The 19,056-nt window shown below is 33.7% G+C and overlaps 3 protein-coding genes across 12 annotated transcripts in view; 1 reads left to right on the top strand and 2 right to left on the bottom strand.

Moving 5' to 3' along the window:
* slc9a3.1 (solute carrier family 9 member A3, tandem duplicate 1) overlaps nt 1–19,056 on the bottom strand; it is a 110,146-nt gene that overhangs the window by 28,684 nt on the left and 62,406 nt on the right. The gene's annotated exons all lie outside the window — the stretch shown is intronic.
* Nucleotides 301–12,224, bottom strand: olah (oleoyl-ACP hydrolase). 8 transcript variants are annotated; one of them, XM_087294802.1, is made up of 8 exons: nt 12,085–12,224; nt 10,126–10,353; nt 7,025–7,158; nt 5,377–5,515; nt 5,183–5,282; nt 4,449–4,618; nt 865–947; nt 301–751 (listed from the first exon to the last, which is right to left on the bottom strand). In XM_087294802.1, exons 2-8 carry the CDS (start codon nt 10,290–10,292, stop codon nt 609–611), a joined length of 936 nt encoding a protein of 311 aa, XP_087150928.1. In that variant the 5' UTR covers nt 10,293–10,353; nt 12,085–12,224; the 3' UTR covers nt 301–608. The 8 variants fall into 8 exon arrangements, 6 of the variants coding, with proteins under 6 accessions (XP_087150928.1, XP_087150927.1, XP_087150929.1 ...); XM_087294801.1 differs by having other exon boundaries at nt 10,126–10,428; XM_087294803.1 differs by lacking the exon at nt 10,126–10,353.
* ago3b (argonaute RISC catalytic component 3b) overlaps nt 12,512–19,056 on the top strand; it is a 28,805-nt gene continuing 22,260 nt past the window's right edge. For 2 of the 3 annotated variants that reach the window (XM_087294818.1, XM_087294819.1), the window contains exons 1-3: nt 12,512–13,025; nt 18,197–18,368; nt 18,534–18,654. In XM_087294818.1, coding sequence (XP_087150944.1) covers nt 13,007–13,025; nt 18,197–18,368; nt 18,534–18,654 — 312 coding nt within the window. In that variant the 5' untranslated portion in view covers nt 12,512–13,006. The remainder of the gene's footprint in view (nt 13,026–18,196; nt 18,369–18,533; nt 18,655–19,056) is intronic. The other variant, NM_001160028.1, reaches the window with a different exon arrangement.

Raw genomic sequence — 19,056 nt, forward strand, 5'->3', positions numbered from 1 at the left:
TGTCAAAAGGAAAACAAATTTATTTTTCTTACCCCATTGGCAGATTATTGGCAGATTATTTAACTTGTTTTAAGGAAAAACTCACTTAATATTGGCATATTATTCCTGAAAAAGACATTATGTTTCGCTAGCCTAGAAAATGCTTCTTGATATAAGAATTGTTAGATATTTGGACTAAAAAACAAGACAAAAAATCTAAAAAAAAAAAAATGTGCAGTGTTGGTCAGTGATAATATTTGTATATTATTTTGCCTCTATATGGCTACAGACTGGGAAAAAAGACAAGACGAGAAGAGAAAATGATGTGGAACAATTTTAATCAAATCAGTATAAAAACATTTTTAAATATCTATAGTTTAATAATTGCTTTCATATTGCAGATTTATATTAATCCTCTCAGATTGCTTTACCTATTTACATTGAGGTTTATATTTAACTATTATTTATATTCATTCATATTTGTTTCAGAGCCTTAAAATAAATAGAATGATTATTGCAGGTGTTTATTGGTTACAGTCTGTGTCAGATAGATATATGTCATATATATATTTATTTTCTTCACAATAACAAGAAACTAAATTTGTAATACGGATGCAGTCAGATCAGTTCTAAAGATAGTCCATCTCCGCTGTCTCAATATGTTTTGTGATTATGTCCAGTATATATTTTTCATTTGCTGCTTCTTTCAGGTAGAAATGAGACCCAGGAAGCATCTGCACAGTGAAGTCACCGCTAGTCATGATCTTCCAAGCTGTAAAGCAAAAGAGACAAATGAAAGGGATAGCCTCAAAAATAAATATTAGCTATTTACTTATCCTCAAGTGGTTATGAACCTTTATAAGAAACTGCCTATGTTATTCTCACCTTGTAAGTCATGAGGTGAATCCTCTTTTCCATCAAAACATGATACTGGACATGACAGAAAGGGTTTTGATGGTCTGCTACACCTGTTGAACATACAGTATTCCACGTAATCTATACATTTTATTTAATACAGCATACAATTACTGGCTAATTCATTAGGTAAACCTTGCTTGTACTGGGTTGCAGCCTTAATGCCACAATATGCATGATTTTTTTTATCATTATATATATTATCGTTACATATTTTACTGACTTACTGAACATGATTCCTATGTGAGTCCCCTAAGACAGTGGATCTCTATCTCAAACTCTCCAAGAAGAAACTGTGTTGAGATCGACATGTTCCCTACATAGTGGTCACTAAATAATAATAATATAAATTATATAAAAACACATATATATATGTGAATATAGAAAACACTTTTTAAAACTGGAATCATGGCAGAATATCCTGTGATGTCCACTCCGCAGTTTAAAGTAAAGTGTGTCAAAAAAGTCAAAGAAAGATGGAGGAAGTGAGTTGCTACTATTTGATTGGCTGATTAGATGCTTCCATCAAAAAGCAACCTAATTACATAACTGTAGCGGTATTGCATAAATATAATGAAAACATTTTGAATATCTGAATAAGGTGCATTGAGTTTAAGGGGACATTATATCATTCATGGGAGATAGGAGTGTGGCAAAATTAAAAATTAATTTTGGAAATAACTGAAAAGGATGATAGAGAAGATACTATGGGCCCTATCATACACCCGGCGCAGTGTGGCGCAAGGCGCGGCGCAATAGTCTTTTGGTAGTTTAAGCTTGGCGCAAGAGTGGTTTTGAGGCGTTGCGCTACGCTGTTTAAATAGCAAATGCATTAGCGCTCATTTGTGCGCCCATAGGCGTTCTGGTCTAAAAAGGAAGGCGTTCTGAGGCGGACCGCTGGCGCGTTGCTATTTTGAGAAACTATAGTAGATTTTTCATTAGACCAAAACTAACCCGGTCTAAACTCAGGCGCAGAGTTGAGCCTTGCTTACACACTGCTTAATACGCACAAGAGAGCAATAGGCAAATATCTTTACATATGAAAAAATTTTAATATTAAGGATATACATAAGATATAATGAGGATAGATATAGAGTATAAATATAAAGGATTAAAATATTACAAAACATTATTTTCTAGCCTACATAAATATAAAAAAATCACTGCTTTTATGTCTTCTTCATCTCGGGAGGCTTTTTCAGTTCATTCATAACAATTTGCTTTTGTATACTGTTATTATTATTAACAGTATTATTTATTATATCCATATTTATATTTGTTTTATTAAAAACAAGCTTAGATTTGCCCACCTGTCAGGTTTTAGACCATTAGGGCACAGCATGTGTTTTAGGATATAACTCAGGTTTTTGAGCACATTTTGTCATTATTGTTTATTTATTCGTTTGCTGGAAATTATAACTGAATTTAGAAACAGTTTTGAAACGAATATTTGCGCTTAACAAACAAAATTATTTATTTATAGACTAATTGATGTCTGTGCGTAAAGGTTTCCCTATCCAGAAGCGAAAGTGAAAGTAGATCACTTATCTCTCATTCTCATGCAGTAGATGCTGTTTAACAGTTTTCTGTTAAAAAACTGTCAACTGTTTGCTTGTGAAATGCTCATTTTTTCCACTTAGACTTACTTTGCGTCCTGTAAACAGCGAATGCGCTCTTGGCGCGACGCAGATGGCTCTTAAAGGGAATGGGAGATGAGACTCTAATTGTTTTATTCTCAAAACACACCTATAACTCATTAAGAAAATAAACTCAACCCTTTTAGACCATACACCTTGGCGCAAAGCGGATTTTCCCGTCCTTAAATTAGCAAAAACGCGTTCTGACACGCCCTGAAAGCGTTTGCGCCCTGCGTTTTGCGCTCTGCGCATGGACCGTCAAAATAGAGCCCTTTGTGTCAATATTCAACTATCACCTCTGATTTTTTAAAAAAATGTTATTTATTCCCTAAGCAAATCAAGGTTAAAAAGACTAAATGTATATTTATAAACATGTATTCTTCAAGCTAAATGAATTATTTCTTTAAATTTTAAAAATGTGTGTACATGGGATGAATGGGAAGCATGAGATGAAAAGATAACGTACATATTAAGAGATGAATACAACTATATATTAAGAGATAAATACGTCAATCTTTGAGGGAGTTTGGGGACCTTTCAAATTGTTCCTAAATGTGGTGGAGCTGGAAATGTGTTGATTGATGAATAAGAAGAGAGGTCGTAAATATTCATTTATTTATTTTTATTTCGACTTAGTCCCTTTATTAATCAGGGGTCACCACAGTGGAATGAACTGCCAACTTATCCAGCATGTTTTAATCTCCGGATGCCCTTCTAGTTGCAGCCTAACACTGGGAAACACCCATACACTCTCAATTAATCTCTCTCATTCACACACAAATACACTACGGCCAATTTAGTTTATTCAATTCAACTGTACCTTTGGACTGTGGGGGGAAACCGGAAAACCCAAAGGAAACTCAAGCCAACATAGGGAGAACATGCAAACTCTACACAAAAATGCAGGCTGACCCAACCAGGGCTCGAACCAGCGACCTTCTTGCTGTGAGGCGATCGTGCTACCCACTGCGCCACCAGGACGCTAGGTCATAGATATGATGTAAAATACTGAGATTTTTATTTGTTCTCTTTTTTTGTTTTGTTGTTGTTTTTACTTGTTGTTGTTTTATACTGTATTATCTGAGTGTAAAGTTAAAATGCAATAAAGATATTAAAAAAGCAACCTAATGAAGTGGCTGTTGGGTCAGTGAATTTTTTGGTCATTGGATTTTTATTTTAAAAACAGATATTGAAAAACAGGGGCGAGGCAGTGGCGCAGTAGGTAGTGCTGTCGCCTCACAGCAAGAAGGTCGCTGGGTCGCTGATTCGAACCTCGGCTCTGTGTGGAGTTTGCATATTCTCCCTGCCTTCTTATGGGTTTCCTCCGGGTGCTCCGGTTTCCCCCACATTCTAAAGACATGCGGTACAGGTACAATTGTCCATAGTGTATGAGTGTGTGTGTGGATGTTTCCCAGAGATGGGTTGTGGCTGGAAGGGCATCCGCTGCATAAAAACTTGCTGGATAAGTTGGCGGTTCATTCTGCTGTGCCGACCCCGGATTAATAAAGGGACTAAGCCGACAAACAAATGAAAATGATTTTTGTTTTTGAATTTTAAAACGATTATCAAAAAACGTCTCGTTTTTCTTTTTCATGGTGAAAAACGAAAAAACTAAATTCAAAAATTATTTCATTTTCATTTTTTATTTCAAATAACAAAAAATAAAATCACCAGAAACAAAAATGAAGGCTTCTTTTTTATATTTCAAAACCAAAAAGGCCAACACCAATTTTTCACCATGAAATATTCAAAAACGAAAATCAAAGAACGGCTTGTTTTTGTTTTTTTAATATCTGCTTTTAAAATGAAAATCCAATGACCAAAAGATACACTGACCCTGTTGAGTGTATGTTTGTAATTTTTAATTCCATGGGATTATAGTACTGTGCTCTCTGTGTCTGTTGTGTCTATACCCACCTATAGCTGTCTGCTACATAGAGGTCTGCTTTCAGCGCAGGCAAGAAGAGTTTGGCGAGCTCAGCATTGGCCAGTATCTCTGGTGGTGTGCCGCCAATAGAAGTTACCCATATAAGAAACTCATCATCTGACAGATGACTTCTTCTTGGTGCCTGCAGTCTTGCCTCAGACTGAAAAGTATAATTCAATCATAGTAAGCATAGTTCAACCAAAAACGAAAATTTCTCACCATTAACTCTCACCCAAGTGATGCTTTATGAATTGATTTTTTTCTGTTCAACACAAAACAAGATATTATAAAGACAGCAATTAACATCCATAGTAGGAAAAAATTAAATGGAAGTAAATAGCTGTTTTTTCCAGCTTTCTTCAGTATGTATTCCTTTGTATTCAAGAGACAGGTTTGGAACAAGTGAAGGATGAATAAATAATTTCAGAATGATAAATATGGAGTGAACTATCCCTCTAATAGGCATTTAAATCTATATAGTATAAGTATATATAAGTATAATATACATTTTTAAAGCATAATAAATATTATGTAAGTATTATAATAATAAGTATTACAAAATAAAATATTTAAAAAGTTAATATAACACTTAATGTTGTTACCTTCTTATGAATTTCGATAATTTTTTATTTTTGAGTATGTGTTTCCATGAAATGATTCTGTCTTTTTTCTATAATATTCAAATCCATTGACAGCTGCCAGATGTGAAAGTGACCACACTCACATATGGTGCAGAGGCTCCAGAGAGAAACATGTGGATCGGCTCAAGGTTGTGGACCTTCTTGACATGCTCAGCAAAGGCGAAGCAGATCATAGCTCCAAAACTATAGATAGAAGTTGCACAGAACATGTGCTTACTTAAGAAGGTACATATTACGATAGCATACCTACACCTAGACCAGAATAATAGGTCCCAACCTATGCCCGAAGAGTGCAAATGGCTTTTCTTTAAGTTGTGGAAGAAGGACACCGATGACCTCATCAAGGATCTCCTGCATATTTTGAAAAAATGGTTCCTTGGTTCGCCCTTCTCTGCCTGGCAGTCTAACGGAGTACACTGAAAATAAATGAAGAGTTAAAATAATATAAATATAATTATACAACAGTTCTGTCTGGTTGTCAAATCTGATTGGCTGATAGCCGTGCAATATTCAGCAATATCAGAACTCCTACAGCCTCTTTACCCTTTGAGTATTACTCCGCCCACATACAGCCAGCAAAAAGCAGACACCACAGATCTAAAGTTTAAAAGATGCACGCCTAACTGTTTAACTGTCAGCTTATGATTTGAATCCGGAAGAAAGTAGTTCCTCATACAAAAGGGTTTTTGAAACTCTCCATGTTTGATTTTGTTTTTATATACACAATTATGCCGTCAAACTGTTGTATAAACACAATATCACACTCGCAGCAGTGCGATATGGCTGTATATCGGCACTGGTGGGGGCACTACGGCACGGGGCTGCAACGCACGCCTCCCACCAGTGCCGATATACAGCCATATCGCACTGCTACTCGTGTGATGTTGCTTATTGCATTTAGTATATATATATATATATATATATATATATATATATATATATATATATATATATATATATATATATATATATATATACTAAATGCAAGTTCACTGCATGCTTTCATGTTTTAAATAACTTATAAAAAAATGTTCAATCATGTTTAATCATAACAGATACATTTATGCTAAAAACAGCATTCTTATTCTGACCTGTACATCTAATGAACCTAGTGATTTGAAGAATAAGGGCACACACAATTTTGATTAATAAGCACTTTGGGGCTGCACTGTGATCCACAAATAAGGTCTCGTAATATGTCTACAAATTATTCATTTTCTAAATATCCCTGGACACATTCCAAAAAAAAAAATTAAAGGCTTTATTGCTCTTTTATTTTTTTTATATTGTAAACTATATTATTTTTTTACATTAAACTATATTGTTTTTTTTGGTCTTCGATAACGATTAAACCCCTTAAAAATCTATCTTTTAAGTTCCTGAGCTTATCTAACAAAATAACTTATGATAACGATCCAAAAACTCAAATTCATATGTTATAGAAAAATATTAAATACTAATTTGAAAAGGATGAAAAAGCAAGAGAAGGAAAAGAAAAGAAAAAAGAAAAATTGAGTTAAAATTTCATAGGTTGTAATTTTTATTTATTTATTTTTATTTTTTTGCAATATTTTGCTTGAGTTTAATTTTATTATCTTTCCATTTCTAAATGTTTGGTGACAAAAATATTATTTTTATAAATATATCCTTTAATAAATCTGTTTTGTTTAAATGCACCAAAATACATTGCCTATTTTAACTGAGAAATGGATACAAGTATTCATTTTCAAAATGGGGTGTACTCAATTACGCTGAGCACTGTATAGGAATCAGTTATTATTTAATTTACCTTACTAACAATAAATTATGACATTAAAATGAACAAATATAAAACGTAATTACCTATAATTATAGGTAAATTTAATTATTTATCCTTAATAGTTAATATAAAAAAGGTATACTGCCATTTTAAATAGGGAGCTTACCTTCAATAGAGCTGGGGAGAGTTTTGGCCCAGCGAGCATAGTGGATAGAGCCTCCACCTGCCCATGGAAAACAGATGAGACGGACAGAAGCATCCGGACACTTGTTGAAACAGGTTATGACTTTATCCATCCCTCTGAAACGTTATTCAGAACGTTAGATTCAGAACAATAAACCACAGACAAAACTGTAATACAAAATACCAATAGGAAATATGCATGTTGCCAATTAAGGAGATATGAAAAAAGGTCGATCAAAAACTGTGGTCCACTTGTTTACCTGGAGAGAATATTCCACATGATAGTGAGCTACACAAAGTTACTGATCTCTCATTCAAGCCTAATCAATCACATTCAAGAGAGAATCGACTCTTTAAACCATTTTATTATGTTGTGATCATTCCGTCGTTGCTCAATATTAATATTTCTGCTATTGTATTAAGTAAATGAATATTTAATTTATGATTATTTGAGACGGGAATTTATTTAAATGGCTGAATCCTATATAAATTATGTCGAGACTGCAAAATAACTACTTAAAAAACTATTAGTTACTGTTCTCACGTTTATGGTGCAGAAAATATTTCCTGTACAGTCTTCTTCTCTGGTTATTACAGTCACACTAAGCGCTGCTGCCATCTGTAGACCACAGTTTGCTTTCTCAGCTGATGATGTTAAAACCTTAAAACAAACACACGTGTATATATTTTTCTACAGGCCTGTAGCCAGCCTGGTAAAAGGGGTGGTTCTTTTCTGGACTTTTTTGCAGCTGTTCGCCTCATTTTGTATGTAATTATTTAACTTGTTATTAAACAAATTATTAAAAATTAAACACTTAATTTAGTAACATTTTAAGCACTATTTTTTAGCTGGATTAGCTTGTCGGATGGTCATCAAAACCACAATTTCTGATGTAACAAAATATTTCTTAGAGATTTAGAATAAAGAAAAAAAACATCATCAAAAAAAAAATCATATATCATTAGAAAAAAATAGGAATCTGTTAAAGCTTTAAATTAAAAACTGTAGCCTATTGTCATTTACCAGACAGATAATAAACTGGCTAGCACATTCAACTTTCCTCAGTCAGAAATTGGCTTAAAAAACATAATAATAATCATAATTAATAATGTAGCGCTTCACATTTTTTTTCTATCCTCTCCTGTAAAAAAAAAAAAAAAAAGTAAATTTGAAAATTCATGGTTAACAACAAAAGCCAAATTAGTATTCAAATTAATTTTGATATATGGTGCGTTTTTGATGCTTCACATCTTTTTATAGGTCTTTTTTTTTGTTTCAATATATAGCATCCAAGATTTAGAATAAAAGTTACTTTTAAAGTGTTTTCTCTACTTAAAAACAATACAGTAGCGAAAGATGACTTCTCTTTTGTCAAATCATGTGTTTTCTTGCACAGCTGGATGTTGAACTCGTGAAAAATATCAGTAACACTTTATAATAACTATACACTATGAATCATTTACTAAGCATTAGCATCTAGTGAAATCATTATTTGTTAAGCATTAACTCCACATTAATAAACATTAGTAAGCAGTTTATAACTGAAGCTAAATGCTTTATTCTTCACGTATAACCGCATTGATAATGTGCTTAATGATTGTATTTTCATACTTTGTTTATGATTTATATTTCATTACTAAATTTAGTATTGCATTATTTACAAACCATTTGTATTTAAAAGTACCTGGAGGTTTTTAGGATCTTTCAGAATGAGTTAATAGATTATTAATAAACTATTCAAATTAACATTTAGAAATCTTATTATTCAGGCATATAGTAATGATTACTAAGCATGTTAATAAATGCTTTATTAACAGAACTTCAGTTTGCAGTTTTGTGACCTAATTTAAAGTGAGGACTATTCATGCTTTATAAATCCCTTATAAATGACAATTAAAGGCTCATTATCAAATGAACAATAATCTTTGCAATCTCATCTAAAAAGTAAAATTACTTAAAAGTGTAAACATTGCTGAATAACAGGAGAGTCAAAATATGACATAAAATTGGATAAAACAACAACAGCATAATAATTTAACAATATAATAAGATACAATGTTTAAACTCTACAGTGATTTTATTTTAGATAAGGTTGCAAAGATTTATTTTTCATGTGAAGTACAGTTTTATTTGTGCATCTTTAATTGAGTGAATAATTTGTCATTTTTCCTGTTTAGAATAAAACTGAGTCTTTAATTGTCATTTATAAGGGATTTATAAAGCATAAATAGTCCTCACTTTAAATTAGGTCACAAAACTGCATGAAAGTGAGTTAATAAAGCATTTATTAACATATATAGTAACCATTAATATATGCCCGAATAATAAGAATTGTAAATATTGATTTCAACAGTTTATGAATCATTTACGTACTCATTCTGAATTATCTTTAAAAAAAAAACACCAACTATGCTTAAATAAATGGTTGGTAAATGATGCAATACTTAATTTAGTAATGAAAAATAAATCATTAAAATATGAAAGTTCAATTATTAAGCACATTATAAATGTGTTTATAAGTCAGGAACACAGCATTTGTAGCTTCAGTTATAAACTGCTTACTAATGTTTATTAATGTAGAGTTAATGCTTAACAGGTAATGAATTCACTATTTACTAATGCTTAATAAACGATTCATAGTGTGTTGTTATTATAAAGTGTTACCAAAATATCTGTAAGCATTGAACTAAACTGATTAGCTGAAGTCACACAGAAGCGACAGCCAACAGAGGATTTGGCTTGGTCTTAAAGCCTTATCATATGGGCTATTTTCACTATTTATGATGGCATAGCAGTCAAAATATGACAAATGAGCTCATTTATGGGACACATTCTGGACTTTTGTCAATGAGGGGTGGGTCTTCTGAACCAGGCTATGGGCCTGTTTTATATCTGCTGTGTTTGTTTTTATATTTGCTGTTTAAATATAGGCTAAATGTAAAACAGCCACAAAGATCCACTAAAGAACACTAAATGTGATTTGCAGAGTAAAAGACAAAAAGGACAAAGAACAAGGTATATTTAAAAAGGATCAAAATAGACAACATAATACTGTATCGATGACATGGCGGCTCAGTTATCACCTCACAGCAAGAAGTTCGCTGGTTCGAGTCCTGGCTGAACCAGTTGGCATTTCTGTGTAGAGTTTACATGTTCTCCCTGTGTTCACGTGGGTTTCCTCCGAGTGCTCCGGTTCCCCGACAGTCCAAAGACATGTGTTATTGGAGAATTGAATACACTGTGTGTACATGTGTGGAAATGAGTGTGTATGGGTGTTTCCCAATACTGGGTTGCAGCTGGAAGGGCATCCCCTGTGTAAAACATATGCTGGATAAGTTGGCGTTTCATTCCGCTGTGGTGACCCCTGATGAATAAAGGGACTTAGCCTATAAGGAAAATTAATGAATGATATACTGTATGACTTAGTAACATACTGTATAAGGTGAGAGTTAGAAAAGGTGTTCAACACTACTGTAAATCTTCCCATGTTGTTTTTATGTTACTATATATCTTTTATGATTTTCTTTTGTAAGAAAAGGGGATAAATATTGTGACTTGATTAAATTAATTATAAGAAAAACACTAAAATAAGGTTTCTTTTATTAACATCAGCGAACAACCTAAAACAATACAATATTTAAGTCTCAGCATTATTAAAATCCATTTTTGAGATCCTTTTATTGAGGACGAAACCTGCATTAACAATAAGTAAATATGCAAATATATAAATAAATGAGTAAATAAATCCACAAATCCCTGCATAAATAAAACAGTAAAAAAATAATTAAATAAATATGCAAATATATAAATAAATGAGTAAATAAATCCATAAATCCCTGCATAAATAAAACAGTAAAAATAAAAAAAAATAAATATGCAAATATATAAATAAATGTTTTTTTTTTAAATACACAAATTTCTGCATAAATAAATATATAAATATTCCCAGTATTGGGTTGCAGCTGGAAGGGCATCCGCTGTGTAAAACATATGCTGGAATAGTTGGTGGTTCATTCTGCTGTGGCAATACCAGATTAATAAATGGATTAAGCTAAAAGACAATGAATGAATGTATATAAAAATAATTGATAGTGCGGGCAGGTAAATAATTAAATTACACGAATGTTGCGGGAATAAAAAAAAAAATGCTAAACTGAAAGTCTATTTCCCCCACTTTCAAACGTTTATTCATTCCTGAACGCAGTTCCATACTTACTTTTCCTCAGCTTTACATGCTAATGAGAGGCGGTGTGTCAATCATCAGAAGCCAGTCAAAAAAAATCCAATGCAAAATTTTTCTAACAATTAATCAGTGATGGCATAAAGACTGCTTTCTGATGATTGCTAGACACCCTCCCATTGGTTCATACGTCTTAAACTCAATTCCGGGAGGGCCACAGCTCTGCACAGTTTTGCTCCAACCTTACTCTAACACAGCTGATCTAAATAATCAAGGTGTTCCAGAGTAGTCTTGAACACCTTGATTAGTTGGATGAGCTGTGTCTGATTAAGGCTGGAGCAAAAGCTGCGGCCCTCCAGGAATTGAGTTTGAGACCACTGCATTAGCATGTTGAGCTGGCAAAAGTAAATAACTGTTCAAAGAGGGGTTCTTAAACTGTTCTTATCCCTCCAACATCTGTGTAATTTATTTATTTACTTGCACACACTATTAATTATTTATATATTCATTAATGCAGGAATTTGTGGATTTTTACTTATCCATTTATTTATTTATTTGCATATGTATTTATTTATTATTTTATTTATGCCGGGATGTATGGATTTACTTACTCATTTAAATATATATTTATTTATTTATTGTTTTTGCAGGTTTCATCCTCCATATCCTTCATCCTACTGAGTTTACAAACAATAGTCAAGCTAAACTAAACCAAGTTAAACTAAAATGAACAAATAATTTCATATTAGTTACGTTAAAGAAGGAATAATATAACTAAACAAACATATTTTCCTTATAAGTTCATGTCAGTGTTACCCAAAGGGAAAAAAACAATTACATTCTAAACATTGTAAAGTCTTACCAAATTATAGAGCTTTCTTCTTAATATACAACATTTTATAGGCAGTTCATCTGTGTTCCCAAATTACACGTTAATTAACAATCAAAGGCGGATCAAATAGATGACATTACTAGGAAGTGACGGTGTTTCCTGCGTTTGGTATTTCCTGTGGGTCTCCCTTACTTATTGTTGCCAGGTCCGCGTAGTATACGCGACGTCATGCTTGTTGCTTCACAAACTCTCTTTTAGATACGGCGACTAACAATTTTGGGATTTAATCCCACAACATATGTAAACAAAACATGAAAAATATTCTATTATGTTTTTAGAGTAGGTTTTAGAAATAAAATTCGCTTTTCCAAATAAATGTAATTGTACCAATTTTCTTGTTTATTACAAATCTGGCAACACCCCTGACTGTAAAGAGATGGTAAACCCAAGGCAAACCGGTAACACACCGATACTTGATCAGACGTCAACGGCCGCAAGCGAACTCGACAGGAATAAAAGACACACGTTTTGACTCGGCGAGGGATGTGAAGATATAAACTTCAAATCTGAGCGCATGTCTTTAAAATATAAGAGCTTGTCACTTTAAAAGACACACCGCGAACGCTTCGAGGCTCCTGACAAACTCTGTTTCGCGATGGCTGTTAGAAATATTTCCTTCGGAGTCTTTTGGCTTGTCAGCTGGTAGCAATTACGGCTCTACGGCATACGGCGGGAGCCACGGCTGAAGGTCGGTGCTTTTTGCTTGACTGATTCGCTACGGGCTGTGTGAAGCTCAGAACCTCCGAGCGGCCCGTTTCAATACCCGCGGTAGAAGCCGGTGTGTGTGTCGGTCGTTCGGTTTACAGTGGACATTCAGCGGCTTTACACGAACACCGCTCATCTGGTATTTGATCCCCCGAAGCCGGCTAGAATCCGGACAGAGACCTCATGAATGGAAATCGGAACTACAGGTAAGTTACGTCACTCTTTGATGCTTTCACTCCAGTTTATTAGGATTTTATCCCGAACTGTGACGTATTGAGTTGGTGTAACTTTGTTGCGTCCACCGTCAGCTCAACCCCCCATTCATTGCTCAGCAAACGTCCTTGGTGAACTGCTGCAGCTTTTCAGATAAGAACGAGCTTTCACAGTGAGCCATTTTACTACTCGTGAACGTTTGGGCGTAGCAACCAAATTCGTGTGAGGGTTTGGTTAGGGTTTTGGCTTTTTTTTTTTTGGTTTATGGAAGATCCTGACTCATTTGGTCTGCTGACGTCACGCGTTGTGGCGCAGCTGTCACGCACAGGTGTTGCGTGCGTCAGGTGCGGCGATGCTGGTGGGTGCTTGTTTGATGCGGGGGAGGGGCGGGTTTCTGGTTGTCTGTTGTTGCCATGACGACTGACCTTGAATCACTGCTTTATCAATCTGAACGATCATGTTTTTTGGAATTTATTGTGTATTTTACTAGGTTCATTTTTATAAAGTTTCTTATTTAGTGATTCCTCAGAATTGATGAGCCGTTTTTAGGGGCGTCTGTCCCCCAGAGGAATTCCCCAGGAAGGAAAAGATTGAGATCTTTAACTCTGATAATGTTTTGCAAATATTTAAGCAAATTTACCTGAACAGCCGAATGACTGTTAAAACAGTATTGTATCTGATTAGCAGGTATTTAATAAAGATAAATTATACAATTTAAATTTTATAATTAATGACTTTCTAACTTTTGATTCATTACCATTTAGCCTACTTTCGGATTTTTTGTTTTATTTTATTTATTTATTTTATCTATTTTGGTATGTCCCAAATTATGTGTTTTATTTTGGCTAGTATAAAAGCAGTTTTTAATTGTTTAAAAAACATTTTAGGGACAAAATTATTAACCCCTTTAAGCTAATTTTTTGATTATCTACAGAAAAAACAATCATTATACAATAACTTGCCTAATTACCCCAACCTGCCTAGATAACCTAATTAACCTAGTTAAGGCTTTAAATGTCACTTTAAGATGTATAGAAGTGTCTTGACAAATATCTAGTCAAATATTATTTACTGTCATCATGGCAAAGATAAAATAAATCAGTTATTAGAAATTAGTTATTAAAACTATTGTTTAGAAATGTGTTGAAATTATCTTTTCTCTGTTAAACAGTAATTGGGGAAAAATTTAACGGGGCTAAGAATTCAGGGGGGCTAATAATTCTGACGTCAACGGTAGATCTAAAATAACTCGTGTAACAAATGTTTACCTCGTTTTTAGATCATTCAAAAACAAATAACAACAATGGCCCTTTAACTGGCTGCTCTACCAAATGGTTGACCATATTTCGACTGTTTTAAATGATGACTGTTAAAGTCATCTAAAGAATGACTGTTTTCAATACTGGTTTAGACACACAGCATTGTTGGTTTACAAGAAAATCAATCAAACTCAATCCGGTTGCACTACTACTACACTTATTTTTTTTTTCTTTTAGTAAAAATATATTAAATGAGAATCTGAAATATTTTATGGCTTACTTCAAAATAAATAAATGATTTAGTTTTAAAAAATATTTTATTTAGATTGTTTTAAATAAATTGGTCATACACTTCTTCATATTTTCAGATTTTTTTTATAGTAGATGTAGTATTAAGTCTGTTACTTTTACCATAAACCAACATATCGACCTCTACTAAATAGTAGAAGAATACTTGACGTTTTAGAAATTATAGGATGTGTTAGGGAAAAAATGCATTGCATGTGTTAACTAGCAGCATTAGGAGTTAAGAAGTGCAATCCTTTTTTTTCTTTTCTTTTTTTTGGTGGGGTAGTAAAATAAATTATAATTGAGGGATAACACTAAATTTTGGTACTTAATTTTGTTCCCATACTAGAAACTCGGATAAAAAAGCACAGATCCTACTTTAAGGGTGTTTTATTATGTGTAGTTTAAGCAAAATGTTAAGGAAAATCAATAAATGAAATAAGAAATTCGTCACAATAAAACAGTTTGTCTCGCTCAAGATAGATCTGAATCAGCAGATCTTATTTGTGTGCATGCGTGCGTGTGCGTGGGCGTGTGTGTGTGTTCGTGCGTGTGTGTGTGTGGTTTTGTGATGGAAGAGTTCCTAAGCTGTTTTAAAGAATTCCTGTTACTCATTTTCACATTCTCGAACAGACAAAAACCTATTTTTTTGGTTTCAATCAAACAAGCCAAGAGAAGCTAGAAGTGTGAAAACAGTAAAATTACACACTTTATGAAATATAAATTTTCATTCATTCATTCATTTATTTTCGGCTTAGTCCCTTAATTAATCTGGGGTCGCCACAGCGGAATGAACCGCCAACTTATCCAGCATATGTTTTACGCAGCGTATGCCCATCCAGCCACAACCCATTACTGGGAAACTCATTCAGTCAATTTTAGCATACCCAATTCACCTGTACCACATATCTTTGGAATCTAGAGAAAACCCACGCAAACGCTGGGAGAACATGCAAACTCCACACAAAAACGCCAACTGACCCAGCCGAGGCTCGAACCAGCAACCTTCTTGCTGTGAGGCGAACGTGCTACCCACTGCACCATCGCAATATGGATTTTTCATGGATTTTAAATTCAGTTTGAATCCAAACGCCTTTACACATCTTGACCTAAATTTTTAAAAAGCAAAAATATTATGAACTGAGTTTATCTTTTTAGTAACCTATCAGTTTGTAGCTATGACAGTAAAAATAATGACTACTTCTGATAATCAGCAAGTGTTATTAGTGCCACCAATCTAACAAAAAACGAATTTGGCAAAAATGTAACCAGATTTGAGAATACATTGGTCCGTTATTACTAGAAGCCAATTGCGGCTTAAAGTCTGTTTAAACACTCTCTGACAACTTTAAATTCTTCCGCTTGACTAGCTTTAAATAATTAAACGAGATGCGTCTCATTCCCTGGATGAGCTGAAGCCTTGTAAATGTGCCAGTCACCTATTTGCCAGTTAAGTGAGCATTACAATTGAAGCAAGAGCTCAACAATAGGCTTTCAAACTGATCGGAGTGTCTGTTACCTCATCTCTGCCAAACATGCCCTTCTTTCTTAGTCTATGATGTCACAAAACATCATAGACATCATGTCTATAATTAGAACAGATTTCAGATAAAGTGAGAAAAATGGATGAATTTATGGTGTAATAGTCTGATTCGTGCTTGAATGCTCTTGAGTAAACGCACATGTGTGACTTGGATGATCAGCTGTACCTGTGCCTATATATAGAAACCGCAGTTTCTCCTTTAATTGGTTGTTGGTGTAGTTCTGGTTGCCATGGCAAGAAGAAGCCACTTGAGTGCCACTAGCATAGCAACAGCACACTGGGAAGTGTAAGAAAGCAGCTCAGACGAATTCCCCTCACACACCTCTCAGTAACAGTTTCATTCTGTAAACCCCCCTTTGAAGTGTCTTTAAAAGAGCAGAAACGCTTTCACCCAGTGTTACACTGATGTAATAATGCAATGTGATGTAAGGGATGATATTCAAAGTGAAAAGGCATCAACTGAAGCAGGTCTAAATAGCAGTGCAGAAAGTTTGTTTACATATTAACAATATGCATGCTGTGTGTAAGTGAAGTCAAGTCATATTAATGGCAATTATTTTTGGTCTAATCATGTCATCTGCAAATGCTTATCTTACCAAAATAATATTAATCTTATTATGTGTGGATATGACAGTTTTGGATTTTGCTTTCAGACCTTTTATGATTGTAGTCTAGACATTTGTAGTAGTCTAAGGATTGTAGTCTTTGTACTTTTAATATTATAAAATGATTATGAATTAGGGGTTGTTTACATTTTTGTTTTATCCAGGACAAAAGCAAACAAAAAATAGAAATAAATTAAGCTAAATAGTCCTGGTTTGCTTAGGGGTGTCTGTAATTTCTAAGACTCAACTCTAGCTTAAAAAAAGGATTTTATGACATGCATTTTGTGACGTGACATTCTAAACATTCAAAACATTGCATTGGGTTTGTTTTGCTTTATTTTAATTTCCCCAATTTCTCTTAATTTTATATATATATATATATATATATATATATATATATATATATATATATATATATATATATATATATATATATATATATATATATATATATATGTGTGTGTGTGTATATGTTGTGTGCCTTTGTCATACTTTAAGGCACATTGTAATGCAATTTTAGCCACTAGAGGGCGTGTATTCATAACAAACAAAAGTGTATTTTGATGACATCATGACTGAAATCATGAGCGACGTGGTCTTCATATTTATGGTTGAGTTAAAGTATTCAAAACGTATTATCATGGTAGCATTAAGCAGAGTAAGACTGAAAGTGTTAGGGTGAAACAAGGTCGCTGGAGCAATTGCTGATGAGAGACAGGAATGCCACCGTCCACCTCTTCTGGTTCTGCCACTTGTGATCATGAGGAAAAGAAACAGAAAACAATAATAAAAATATTGGTATGGTTTGGGTATTTTAATTTAAAAAATCTTACATATTTGCCTATATATTCTTAAAAAACATCCATAGTTTTTATTTTATTTTCTTATTTATATTTGTTTTAGTTTATGTTAATTTTATGTTAAACTACATGAAAATAAGTAATATTCTTTTGGTACCTAGTTGAAATAAAATAATAATGAAATGTTTGTTAAATATAAGGTTTTTAAACAAAGTCACAGTGTTTCTTTAAATATTTTCGCTGACTGTCATTTGTTTTATTTCTTTCTCATGTATAGTGTGTAAGAAGGATGTGGGTTGTCTGTCGTGTTTGTGTTGTTTCCAGTGAGTGGGCATTTAGAGGAAATTTCCTGATAACACAGATAACACCCACTGTTTATATGTCAGTGTCAAGAAACAAGCGGGTGATTGCTGCGCTGTTATTAATTCAGGCATTAATCAGTTTTCACTAAATGTCAATGTTGACAATGAGAAATACCACTCGTATGTCTGTATGAAGGTAGTTTTTGATCATGACACATTGGCTGCACACTTTTACACATTTCTTCTCTTGTGGGGGCTTGTTTAGATTTTTACTTTCAGTTCTCTGGTAATAACTGATGTGTAAAGTCGAATATATTAAGTGTCGAGAAGTCGTACTAATGGAAATCCCCTCTAATTTTCCTGACAGGAGCCGTTGGGGCTGCGCCCCAGTTCTCCGTACCTCGGAGGCCTGGCTATGGCACCATGGGGAAGCCCATCAAGCTGCTGGCCAACTGCTTTCAGGTGGACATCCCCAAGATGGATGTCTACCTGTACGATGTGGACATCAAGCCAGAAAAGTGCCCACGACGTGTTAACAGGTGCAAAACATTCAGCCTTTACAATAATTGATATAGTTTGCAACACTTGATTTGTTTTAAATCTTTCATTCTCAAGAGACTTCTCCATTATTGAGTCTTTATAGTCAAGCTGAGCAGCTTTGAGCCCATGATAATGGTCATAACATTTTCTTTGATGGCTTTCAGGGAAGTGGTGGATTCTATGGTGCAGCACTTTAAAGTGACAATCTTTGGGGACAGAAGACCAGTTTATGATGGCAAGAAGAGCCTTTACACTGCTCAGCCTTTACCAGTGGCCTCAGCGGGGGTAAGATACAGTAACGGGCACCAGGGCGGCTGGGAAGCACCTAACAGTAAAAGTAGAACTTGATACATGCCATGATTAAATGTGTTCATTATGATAGTCCTTTTATGATGCATACTGTAGTTTTTACAAATATTTATTGAAAACATTAAAGGCGTACAAAACTGTCAAGACCGTTTAAGAGCAGCATCATGATTAACTGGCATTTAGATATGATTTTATTTATATTACAGTTTGCACCAAAGCGAATTATTATTATTATTATTATTATTATTATTATTATTATTATTATTATTATTGCCTAAAATTTTAACTATAATATTGATAGTAGAGGTCAAAGTTTTGAAAGAAATCAGATAAACAAAATTTTCTCAACACAAGAAAACAGAAAAATGTTAAAGAAAA

The sequence above is a fragment of the Danio rerio genome, chromosome 19 (assembly GCF_052040795.2).
Source record: "Danio rerio strain M-AB ecotype USA chromosome 19, GRCz13ab, whole genome shotgun sequence".
Taxonomy (NCBI): Eukaryota; Metazoa; Chordata; class Actinopteri; order Cypriniformes; family Danionidae; genus Danio; species Danio rerio.

Coding starts and splice junctions, on each gene's coding strand:
- olah (XM_087294802.1), bottom strand. CDS start 10,292: ATGTACACACAGTGTATTCAATTCTCCAATAACACATGTCTTTGGACT. Junction 5,283..5,376: donor TTTGCACTCTTCGGGCATAG/GTTGGGACCTAT, acceptor TTCTATCTATAG/TTTTGGAGCTATGATCTGCT. Junction 752..864: donor TTCACCTCATGACTTACAAG/GTGAGAATAACA, acceptor TTTGCTTTACAG/CTTGGAAGATCATGACTAGC.